The 12,457-nt window shown below is 40.8% G+C and overlaps 1 protein-coding gene across 1 annotated transcript in view; it reads left to right on the top strand.

Annotated features, from left to right (window-relative positions):
• ACOXL (acyl-CoA oxidase like) overlaps positions 1-12,457 on the top strand; it is a 625,524-nt gene that overhangs the window by 456,319 nt on the left and 156,748 nt on the right. Inside the window, 1 exon segment of the mRNA XM_040429469.1 lies at positions 10,320-10,390. Within this exon segment, the coding sequence (XP_040285403.1) occupies positions 10,320-10,390 (71 nt within the window).

Raw genomic sequence — 12,457 nt, 5'->3', positions numbered from 1 at the left:
TCCATGGTTCTGGTTTGAAAAATGTAGAATTTGTTTTGTGACACAACCCCTTTAAGTTTCTGTTTTGGGCAATGCTTTTTTACCGGACACAAAAAGTCCTAGATGCAGGAATTTTTGGTCTGCTGTTTTTGCCAGAATCTGCAATGGAGGCCCTGTCACCACTGGTGCAGATGGGACCACAGCCTTAGGCCTCATGAACACGACCGTACTTTCTGTCCACATCTGATCTGCATTTATTGCCCACAATGGTTTGAGGAAATGATGGGTTGATTTGGAGTTTGCATTATATTCATTTGACCTTCAGTTGCTTCCCTGGTGACAGACAATCTGGAGAGATGCTGCCCTTTCTTCATTCAGCCATGTCCCGTTGTCTCTCTTATACATACCAGCTTCTATTAGGAAGTAGTAATGTGGAAAGTGCTTTGTTCTTTCAAAAATGGGAAGAATTGGGTATTACCTTTAATCAAAAAGACACCCCTAATTATCTATGCTTTTACCTATAGTACTTCTATGGCAGCACAGGTAAATGAGAAGAATTATCTTGCATTGGTATTATTGCCCTGATCAGATTCCCTGTATGTTTACTACTGCATCGTAGCTATGTTGGCACTGCGGGAAAGAAAGTGTCACTATGCTTCATATTTCATGGAGTTGTCCTGGAATTCGAGGCTATTTTTGGAGGAGGATTTCAGATTGCCTCCAGATTGTTCTTCTATGATTCCTGGCTCACTCGCCAAGGTTAAGAAAATAATTCTAAGGCACTTTCCGGCTTCTGGCAATTTGGTTATTCCTCGGCACTGCAAATCAACAGTGACTTCCCCTATTGTGAGTTGGTTTCAGAACTGTGCAGCATGATGAGGATGGAAGAATTGATAGCAGAAGTACACGATCGCTCTTCTGCCTTTCTGGCCATTTACCACCCGTGGCAGACTTTTGTGGAGCCCCTTGAATTTTCAACCTTAATGAGCTGATCTTACAGGTATTTCCTATACCCCTCCCAACTTTCCTTATAATTTGTCAATCTGTTTGTTTCATATCATCTGTTAGGTTGTTCGTTTTCAGAACATTTTTCAATTGTTCGATGAGTGATACATCATGGTGTGTTTCCTGAGATCATGTTCCCACTTCTGTGTCTGGGATGCCAGGTACAAAGTTTATGGAACCTCTTTTCTGCTTTTGTTATTTATAAAAACAGAAGATACATAAAAATGACCATAAATACTGTGGCATTAAATACCTCATATGATAAAAAAGAAAAAAAATAGAAAACCAAGGCCACATTGTAAATTCAACGTACAAATTTTTTACGACAAATGGTTGTGAGTACAATGAGTTTTCTTGTAAATACAATAACAAAACAATAGAAAGGAGAACTAAATGTCTCAGTTTAGACTGTGACTCAGTGTAAAATGATCTATGATGGCCGGTCACTGACAGGTGGTTTGTTAAGCATTAGTCACTTATCACAAATATAAATCATAATTGCTGCAGAGATTTTATAGTAGGTTATTCTGTCTTCTCTTATGTTTTGTATAGAAACTACCATCCTTGGAATAGTTTTATATTTTATTTTTCTGTAAGTTCTCTTAAAATAGACACTGGATTACTAACTGTTGCCATTTTAGGTTAGAATTGCAACATTAATCAGTAGGATTGCCTGCTGGAAGTCCTTTCTTTGACCAGTTATCATAATTACATATTTAGTAACACATTTGATAAGGTTGAAGAAAGAGTCCACATGGTTCATACAGAAGAAAGCAAAACCCCTATGAGGCAGTTTGCATTTGCCATACATTCGGCGACAAAATGCCTTCCTGGTTCCAGATATGGCAATCTGAAAGAATCCCTGAAGTCTGGTACAATATGGTAGCAATTATTGTATCTGTGAAGGAAATCATCCAGACCTCTCTTATTCAATGAATCACAACATCCTGTGACATCTTGTTGCTTTGACAGTAAAGAATCCTTTCTGTGAAATCATATTTCCACTAAACATAGTGGATGGCACTTTGTCATGGTAACAATGGTAATCGTTACAATTGGTTTGACTTAATTTAGCTGTCAGGAAAGCTATCCCTATTTGTGTCATAGCTACAGTTAGTTACAAGGATGTACTGCCTAGTGCCAGCCGCTGATGGGCAGCAATGACCAACAAAGAGAATTCACAGAAATGTCCGTCAGATCCTTGAGAATGACTATTCAAGCTTTATGCTCTCCAGGAGCATAGCTGTATTACACCAACAGATTATCTGACAGATTTTCTGACCAATTATTGGTCAGATGGCCGTTCACATACACAGATCTTTTGCTCTAATTGGAAGGATATTGGTCAGATAATCTGTTGGTATAATAAAGGTCTTAGTCAGCACATCCTAATATGCATCCTTGTTCACCACTGTGGCTGAAAATACAAACTCAAACACAATTCTGAAGCACTCTGCAAACACAGAATATATGAACTAATGCTATACTTACTATTTGAATAAATGAGAGAATCTTAGCAAATATATTTTGATCAAAATCATGTGCGCTCATCCACCAGGGCAAGGTGACCTCTTTTGGACAGGAGCCTATTCTAAATCCTACCACTTTGGGTGCCAACTGGCCTCCAATGAATTTAGGGAAGGCAGGTTCTACATATATACTGAGCCCATTCTGTATTTTGCTTCTTCTGGTTCTAATTGACCTTCAATGAATACAGGGAGAACAGGCTTCAACTTTATTGAGAGGTAGTTGCCTGGAATGGTTTTCCTGTCTTGAAGGAGCTCCCATAGTTGCTGAGCACTTGTTGGCTGCTTTTCCTTCACTCTGTGTTCCAACTCATTCCAATTATCTCAATTGTGTTAAGTTTGGGTGATTGTGGAGGCCATGTTATCTGACGCAGCTTTCCATCACCCTCCTTTTTGATCAAATAGCTCTTACATAGCCTGGAGGTGTGTTTGGGGTCATTGTCCTGTTGAAGACCAAATGATGGTCTCACTAAGTGCAATCCAGATGGGATGGCATGTCACTGCAGGATGATGTGGTAGCCATGCTGGTTAAGAGTGCCTTGAATTTTGAATACATCACAGTGTCACCTGCAAAGTACCCCCACACCATAAAACATCGTCCTTCATTCTTGGGAGCCACACATCTAGAAACCTCACCTTTTCAGCATCTCACAGTTGGCAGTTGAAAGCAAAAAATCTCAAATTTTGACTCATCAGACCAAAGTACAGATTTCCATTGGTCTAGTGCCCATCCCTTGTGTTTCTTGGTTCTAACAATTCTATTTTTCTTGTTGCTCATCAGTAATGTCTTCTTTGCTGCAGTCCGACCACAAAGACTCTAGTCTCACATAAATAAAGCAACCCCCCCTATATATGATAACCTCAATAAAAGCTAACGGTGCTCTCTACAGGGTCCGGGCTATCATAAATGATACAATTTCTGTGGTAACGTACCGTGAACTCAGTTTAGCTTGTCTTTTAGTATTTTTATACGATTGTGACTCATGCTGCCCAGAGATAGCCCAAATCATAACCAGCTGCAAACAGTTTGTTGGGTAATACACTATATTTAAAATGCAATCTATCTTATTGTTATATAAGGAGATAATAAATCTCAGATTGAAAGCATTCATGCAATATGACAGGTAGGAAAACATGCAGTAGGTGATACTGTTCAATGTTTAGTCACATTAACATTTATAGGAAACAGGAAAATTAAATGTGTTGTAAAACAATGAAACCTACCACCAGAGAATGCTCATGCTTTTTATTACCCATACTGGTTGTGATTACTATATGAAAAATATATGATTTATATTGTTTGTGCTTACAGTATATGAGATACATGGGTTTGCTGCATTTAACATGTTTTATGCAATAGGTATATAGCAGTATAGCTCCAGACTTGGAAAGTAATATTACATGCATGTAATTTCATTCATCAAGCTGTATGGTATTTGAAAATGGGAACCAAGTGGGCAAATTTAGGATTAATAGGGAAATCACCTGTCAATAGGCTTTTAAATAATGTGGGATATGTTGCAAGACAGAAGTGGCCATGGGTTCTCATTGCATTAAAGGGCATCTGTCAGCAGATTTGTACCTGTAAAACTGGCTGACCTGTTACATGTGCACTTGGCAACTGAAGACATCTGTGTTGGTCTCATGTTCATATGTTCCCACATTGCTGAGAAAAATGAAGTTTTACTGTAAGCAAATCAGCCACCAGGAGCAATGGGGGCGTTGCTGTTACTCCTAGAGGCCCTGCTCTCTCTGCAGCTGCCGCACCGTCTCCACGTTGATTGACAGGGCAGGTAGTGAAAACATCACACCTGGTCCTGTCAATCAAAGTGCATTGAGAGTCTCTCGGAGTAACGGCAACGTCCCCATTGCTCCTAGACGCTCATTTGCATATGTTAAAACAGATGCCATTTAATACAAGCGATCATTTTTCTGAACTGCTTTGATTTACGTAGCCTGGAAATATAATAAGCCCCTGTGCTGGCGGTGGATTTGCCGGAGTTATGTAGAGGTGCCAGCCTCTCCATCACTTCGGTGGATCCTCCGCCACTTCTAAATATAAGACTGCTTCCTTACTGTCTTACATTTAGACTATTTTCTACACCTAAAACAGGCGTAGAAAATGGTAAATGAGACGGGCCTGCCGACCGTCCCCTTCCCCGCCTACACCATGCCCACTTTTTTCAATCTGCTGTGAGTTGAGAGAAGTCGCAGATTGCGGCACAACTTTGCGCCACAATCTGCCTAATTAATAAATGACCCCCTAAATTTAAAAAAGTATGATAAAAGTAAACAGGAGATAAACTTGACCCCACTACTTGTCATTCTGCAGGATTTTTTGGCCTCTTCCTGAAACCAATTGACTTAAGCTCCTTCTGATCTTTTACGTGTTTGCCTGGCAAACAGGGAGAGGCTTGGCAAAAAGGAACCAGACTTTACAATCTTTGTCTCCTATTTTAAAAAAAGAAGTGCTCTTCTCTTATTAACCTCATCAATCCAGACCTGGTACCTCAGCGGAGCTCCTGTTCTCTGCTTACAGGCAGCCAACATGTGACCTCTGCAGTCAATCAGTGGCTTCAGCAATTCTATTCCATTCTTTACTGGCATCACTGTGTATCATGATGTCAGTGATGCCAGTATTATGGCATGTGACCGCTCTGCCCACTGATTAGCTGCAGGAGTCACATGCTGACCACTTGTAAATATAATATTGTGGCGCCCCCCAGAGTGCCAGGTCTGGATTGTTGGGGGGGGGGGGAGTGGGCAAGAAGAGGTGAGTACTGTAGTACAGTTTTTTTCTGGTTTTAAAACAGTTGTAGCTGTTTTTATTATTTGTAGAAATTGCATAACATTTTTAAGTATGTTCTACTTTCCGTTGCCACCCACCCCTCCTTTTGATGCCTATTTGAATGATAAAACTCTGGACTATGTCCAAGACTCAGAAAGTATAAAAAAAGTTCACAAAGTTTTGTTTTACATAAGTGATGTCTGCTTTCTGTAAAACAGTTCTGAGTGTTTTTTTTGACAGGTCTATTTCTGATCTATACAGATTTTTAGCAGAAGAGGAACTTGTGAAATAATGACTGAATGACAAACATTTTCTCAGGCAGCAATATCCTTCACATAAAAATAACTAAATCTCTAGAATTAACTTGAAGTTTACTCAAATGTTTCCTAGTCATTAAATAAAAAAGTGGGATAGATAGAAGATAATGTGTATGTATGAAAATTCTCTCTGATAAGTCTTTCTGCTAATAACTAAAAAAAATCTAATTTTATGCAAACTCTGTCAGATAATATTAATTTCTTGCTCCAAATCCAGAGCTAATTGTTGCCACTTTGCTCCAAGTTCTACTAAACATCAATATTTGCATTTGTGATAGGTACCGGTATATCTGAAAGGAGTTTTCCAGTTTCAGCATATTCATGGTCTATCTTCAGGTTACACCATCAATATCTGATCTGCTGGGGGTTCGACTCTCACAAGAGTCATGGCCCCTTCAAACAGCTGATCATGAGGATGCTAAAAGTTGAAACTCTGCTAATCTGATATTGATTACCTATCCTGAAGATATCAGTATGCTGAAAATAGAAAAGAACTTTAATATTGGTAAAAATATGAGATAATATTCAACTTGTTATATTTATTCATTTTTGTCATCATCTGAGATTTATATAGTGAAAGAGACAAGCAAAGCACAGTTTAGACTTGAAGGGGTTGTCCAAGCTGAACGTCCCCTCCCCAAATGTACTATTAGAGAATACAAACATCACAGCAGAGTCCTTTTCGAGGGCCCCCTCTGTGACCCATCTCTGGATTACAGACTATACAGTACATAGTGCAGTGTTTCAGCGGCCAGGCAGTTGCCCTTTTGAGAGCAGGTTTCCAGTTGTGACAACCCATTTAGGTTATTTTGCAGTACAGTGTCTGTAAAAATGTTAGATGTAGGACGCTGCGCAAATACACAAAAAGAATAATACTCTTGCGTTCATAATTGGCCCTGACACCAGAAAAAATATGTTGGGTCACTGGCCAATTTATAAAATGAGAAGTGGTAACTAGCAAAATGCACTCCACTTTTATTTCACCTTTACTTCATAGGATATAGTGGAGTCATGTCTGCATTTTAACAAATGTCTTTAATACAATTTATTGAAAACTATCTGTCACGATTTCTACAACATTTCATGTATAATTTAATTCACACACAGCAAATGTGTTGCAGAAATGTGACTGTCCAATTCACCTGACCATTCTGCGGAAATTCATGCACTTGCAAATTAAGGACTGTTGGCAGCTATGTGTACAGATACAGTACACCACTCATAAGTTGGAGAAGGGAGAAAAGTGTGCCTTGTGGTGTCAAATTGTATCAGGTTCACCATTTTGATGTATTTAGTACACTGTACACAATTTCTGCTGATTCGTAAATGCACTGAAAATGTCCTTCCTACGACATTATTGATAAATGTTCCTTATTGTCTTTTTTAAACCGCTAGTGACCACCAATACGCCTTCTTACAGCAGTCACTAATGGGTCTTAGGCTAGGTCGCTGCGTTTTTACGGCAGCCTAGTCTAAGCACTGCTCAGGTCTCTCATGCAGAGCAGGAGCTCACCTCTCACATGAGAGCCGACTCCTGCTTTAATGGCCAGGACCAGCTGATGCCGCGAACAGCATTGACTTCTGCATCTAAGTGGTTTAGAGAGAGGGAGCTCCTTCTGTCAGGCATCAGCACCCTTGCAAATGAGATTGCGGGATGCCGGTCAAAGCATGGCAGCCTGGGGCCTAATGAAGGCACAGATGGATGTTGCCTGATACTATAGCACTGACGGTATAGTACACTGTATTGCATAAGCAGTACAGTGTATCATAGAATCTAGCAAAAGATCACCTGTTTAAGTCCCCATGTGGGCTAGTAAATGGTTAAAAAAAAGTTAAAGTTTTTTTAAATAACAAAATATCCAAGTTAAAAAAAGCACTTTTTTTGCATTGAAAAAAATGATTTTCAATAGAAAAAATTGCAAAAATAAAATCCCTTCTACATATTTGGTGTTGGCATGTCTAATGACCCACACTACTCCATTATCACAACATTTATTGCGCACGGTGAGCACTGGACAAAATTAGGGAAAAATAGTGGCTGAGGAAGAAGGTAGTCCAACCTTCGAAACGCGTCTGGCGTGGACGGATAAGAAACTAATCCTGGCAGAAAACCGGCAGAACTAGATTTTCAATATGATGATTGATATCTAGAAAAAGCGCTTCCACCAAACTAATACCAGATCTACTGGCCATAGTCTGGTAACACATGGATAGCAGAAATCAGCTGGAGTAATTAAACCAACCACATGGAGCAGTGAGAAACGCCCAGTGCAGACACATCCAGATTCTGCCCTTGATTCAATCAGAGTGAGACCTGGGAACCACGGTCGGCTCTGGACAACTGCGGTTAACAGCGAAAACGGACCATAGAGTCAAGACATACTAGCAAGGTACCTCCTTATATCATACGTGAGGTAAGCCTTCTTACAGCCACGCTACAGATCGGAATATACCATCAAGCGTGAGTACTACTACAAGGTGCAGCGATTGTTAAATAATTGACATTTTATTTTCTCTGCATTTTCTCTGGTTGATTATGGAGAGCATTTAACACTGACCAGACCATTGGAACAAAATAGCTATACCCGGAGGTATTAGCTACAGTTGTGGAATAGCCACTACAAAATCTTGTTGAATACGGGCAGCATATGCACTTTAAATAGTGATTGACTATCACCTATTCATATACAGCAACATTGCACAATCTAAATTGACTTTTTTGTCTCTTTTTTCACGGAAAAGTGATCACCAGCATCTTATAATTTTTATTTATTTCTATTATACCCCCTTTTCCTGGTTTTATTTGTATTATATTGCACTTGGATTATTGCATTATATTGCACTTCACGTTTATATATTTCTTTGTGTAACACATCACTTGGGGATTATTTGCAGGTGCCTATTACCCGCCCGACTTATTCAACCATTGTAACCGGAGATTGTTCTGGTGGCAGCTTATTACTAGTTTTATCTACCCCATCTATAGCGGCTATTAGAATTAATATAAGATTGTTCATATTTTGTTTGTAGGCCTATTTTAGATATTGGATTCATTGATTGTATTTTATGATATTGCTATTATTTGTTTTACTCTGATTAAATATTATGAACAAATTACTCGGTGGTTCTGGATATTAGAGTGCCCATCTACTATTGTTATAAAGATTGAGGTTTGCCAAGAAATTTATGGTAATAGAAAAAACATCAATATTATATCATATAAAAATAGATAATATGGGATTAGGCACAACTTAAAAAAAAGCTATATTTGGTGGCATTGGCTGCACTACCCCTCTGGACTAGTATCAAGCACCTGAAGCAGGCAAAGTACTGGTAGGATAATATAAAAAAAGTGAACTGATGGACAATGAATGGATTTCAACCATCGCAAAGCACTAAGGCCTCTTTCACATGGGAGAGTATTCCTCGCGGATGCGATGCGTGAGTTGAACGCATTGCACCCGCACTGAATCCTGACCCATTCATTTCTATGGGGCTGTGCACACGAGCGGTGATTTTCACGCATCACTTGTGCTTTGCGTTAAAATCGCAGCATGCTCCTCTTTGTGCGTTTTTCACGTAACGCAGGCCCCATAGAAATGAATGGGGTTGCGTGAAAATCACAAGTGCGGATGCGGTGCGATTTTCACGCACGGTTGCTAGGTGACGATCGGGATGGGGACCCGATCATTATTATTTCCCCTTATAACATGGTTATAAGGGAAAATAATAGCATTCTGAATACAGAATGCATAGTACAATAGGGCTGGAGGGGTTAAAAATGTTTTTTTTTTAACTCACCTTAATCCACTTGTTCGCACAGCCGGCATCTCTTCTGTCTTCATCTGTGAGCAATAGGACCTTTGATGACGTCGCTATGCTCATCACATGATCCATCACCATGGTGATGGACCATGTGATGAACGCAGTGACATCATCAAAAGTCCTATTGCTCACAGATGAAGACAGAAGAGAAGCCGGGCTGCGCGAACAAGTGGATTAAGGTGAGTTAAAAAAAATTTAACCCCTCCAGCACTATTGTACTATGCATTCTGTATTCAGAATGCTATTATTTTCCCTTATAACCATGTTATAAGGGGAAATAATACAATCTACACTACAACTAACCCAAACCTGAACTTCTGTAAAGAAGTTCGGGTCTGGGTACCACAGTCGGTTTTTTATCACGCGCGTGCAAAACACATTGCACCTGCGCGATAAAAACTGAACATTGGAACGCAATCGCCGTCAAAACTGACTGCAATTGCGTTCCTACTCGCGCGGGTTTGCCGCAATGCACCGGGACGCATCCGGACCTAATCCGGACACGCCCGTGTGAAAGAGGCCTAACAATCCGGTTACTAAAGAGATATTTCTCTGCTTTTCATTTTTCCATTAGTCAGCATTTTTCAAACAGCACTGCAAATTCTTCTGTTCTGCTTCTTATGTTACCTACCAGTAACATGGATGTTGACCAGGGATATTCATTTATGGACAACTTCTGTTGGAATTTGAATGTTGGTGAGTAGCAATCAGGAGGGAGAGGAGGGGGGTGCAGCTTCAATTCCTCTCTCACTGTGAGCTGCAACCTGTGAGGGAGAAGAATTAATAGATTACACGATAAGGCATTCTGTGCACACAATGAAACTTTTAAAAATGCTTTCACTGTGTATTCATCTAATATTTAGTTGTTGTTTTTTCTAGTGACCTTGGAGCAGTTTGCATTGGCTGTGGAGTCTTGTCCTGTGCCAAAGGATCAGAGTTTACTAATGAAGGTATAGAGGAAATCCCCTTACAGCTGTATCTGTTTGTAGTCTTTAACCCTATCACTACTGTATGTACAAAAAATTGTTTTTATTTTTTTATTCAGCTTGTTACCAGCTGTCTATTTCCACTACATTCTCTGATGAAGTGCATGTATGACACAGCTTTCCAGTGCCTGGATAGAAACACAAAGATTTCCATTCACTGACAGCAACTAAAACCTTGGAAATAGGCAGGCACTCACACACAAAGAGGCAGATTTAGGACATTGCCTAATTCAAAAATCCGTTTGTATTATCTGTAACATAGCCAAGATGGATCCATCTTGAACACCATTTAAAGTTTCTATTGTACCAGATTGTGTCAGAGAAAACGGATCTGTCCCCATTGACTTACATTGTGTGCCAGGACGGATCCGTTTGGCTCAGTTTCGTCAAGCAGACAGCAAAACGCTGCAGGTAGCATTTTGGTGTCCGCCTCCAGAGTGGAATGGAGACTGATCGGAGGCAAACTAATGCATTCTGAGCGGATCCTTTTCCATTCTAAATGTATTAGGGCAAAACATGATGGATCTCACAAACGGAAAGCTAAAACGCGAGTGTGAAAGTAGCCTAAGGCCTCTTTCACGCTGCCATTTAGTAGTTCTGGCAGGCTGTTCCAGCAGAGAATTCTCTGGAACTGGCATTGCCTGATGTTACCGAAACAGCCTCCAGCCCTATTGACTATAATGTGGTCCAGTGGAGATCTGGCCGCTACCAGGCAAATATGCCGGGATCCACCAAAGGCCTCATGCACACGACCGTTCAGTTTTTTGCGGTCCGCAAAACATAGAAGCCGCCCGTGTGCCTTCCGCAATTTGCGTAACGGAACAGGTGGCCCATTGTAGAAAAGCCTATTCTTCTCCGCAAAACTGACAAGAATAGGACATGTTATATATTTTTTGCGGGGCTATGTAACGGAGCAACGGATGCGGACAGCACACGGAGTGCTGTCTGCATCTTTTGCGGCCCCATTGAAGTTAATAGGTCCGCACCCGAGCAGCAAAAACTGCGGCTTGGATGCGGACCAGAACAACGGTCGTGTGCATGAGGCCTAACAAAGAATGCTGGCCTCTTTCACACTGCTGTTTTGTAGCTTTCGTCTGGCTGAATCCAGGCATATTTTCCGGGTAGCAGCCATATCTCAGACGGACCCCATTATAGTCAATAGGTCAGCCGGCTATTCCTATCAGAACTAATGACGGCAGTTTTAAAAGGCTTCTGTCACCCCACTAAAGTTTTTTTTTTTTGGCTACTTATAATCCCTATACTGCGATATATCAATATATAATGCTATTTATTACTCATTTTGGTTCAGTAGTTAATTAAAAAAACTGACTTTTATAATATGCTAATTACCTGTCTACCAGCAAGTAGGGCGGCTACTTGCTGGTAGCAGCCGCATCCTCCTTTCATAATGACGCCCCCTCCTCTTGTTGATTGACAGGGCCAGCGAACTCGCTCGTCCTCTGGCTGGCCCTGTCTGCATTCAAAATCTGGCGCCTGCGCCGGACCTGTCTTCAGTCGGCGCAGGCGCACTGAGAGGAGGACGCTCGCTCGGCCGCTCCATCCTCAATGCGCCGATGACGTCACATCTACACCCGGCGCAGGCGCAATGAGGAAGGAGCGGCCGAGCGAGTATAGGGATTATAAGTAGCCAAAAAAAAAAAATAAGACTTTAGTGGGGTGACAGAAGCCCTTTAAACTAGCTTTATAGTTTATATATAGTCAGTATTTTACTTTTAGGCTACTTTCACATCTGCTTTCCCTTTCCGCTATTGAGATGCGTCATAGGATCTCAATAGCAGGGACAAAAACGGAAGCGTTTGTCAATGGGAACAAAACTGAACTGAACAAAACGGAATGCACAAGAATGCATTCCGTTCCGTTTGGTTGCGTCCCCATCGCGGACAGAATAACTCTGCAAGCAGCGTTTTTTCTGTCCGCGATGTGGTGCGGATCAAGACGGATCCGTCATGACTCACAATGTAAGTCAGTGGGGACGGATCCGTTTTCTCAAACACAATAGAAAACTGATCA

The sequence above is a fragment of the Bufo bufo genome, chromosome 4, assembly GCF_905171765.1.
Source record: "Bufo bufo chromosome 4, aBufBuf1.1, whole genome shotgun sequence".
In the NCBI taxonomy this organism is placed as follows: domain Eukaryota; kingdom Metazoa; phylum Chordata; class Amphibia; order Anura; family Bufonidae; genus Bufo; species Bufo bufo.
Note: the sequence above shows the minus strand (reverse complement) of the source record. Positions and strands in the feature narration are given on the sequence as shown.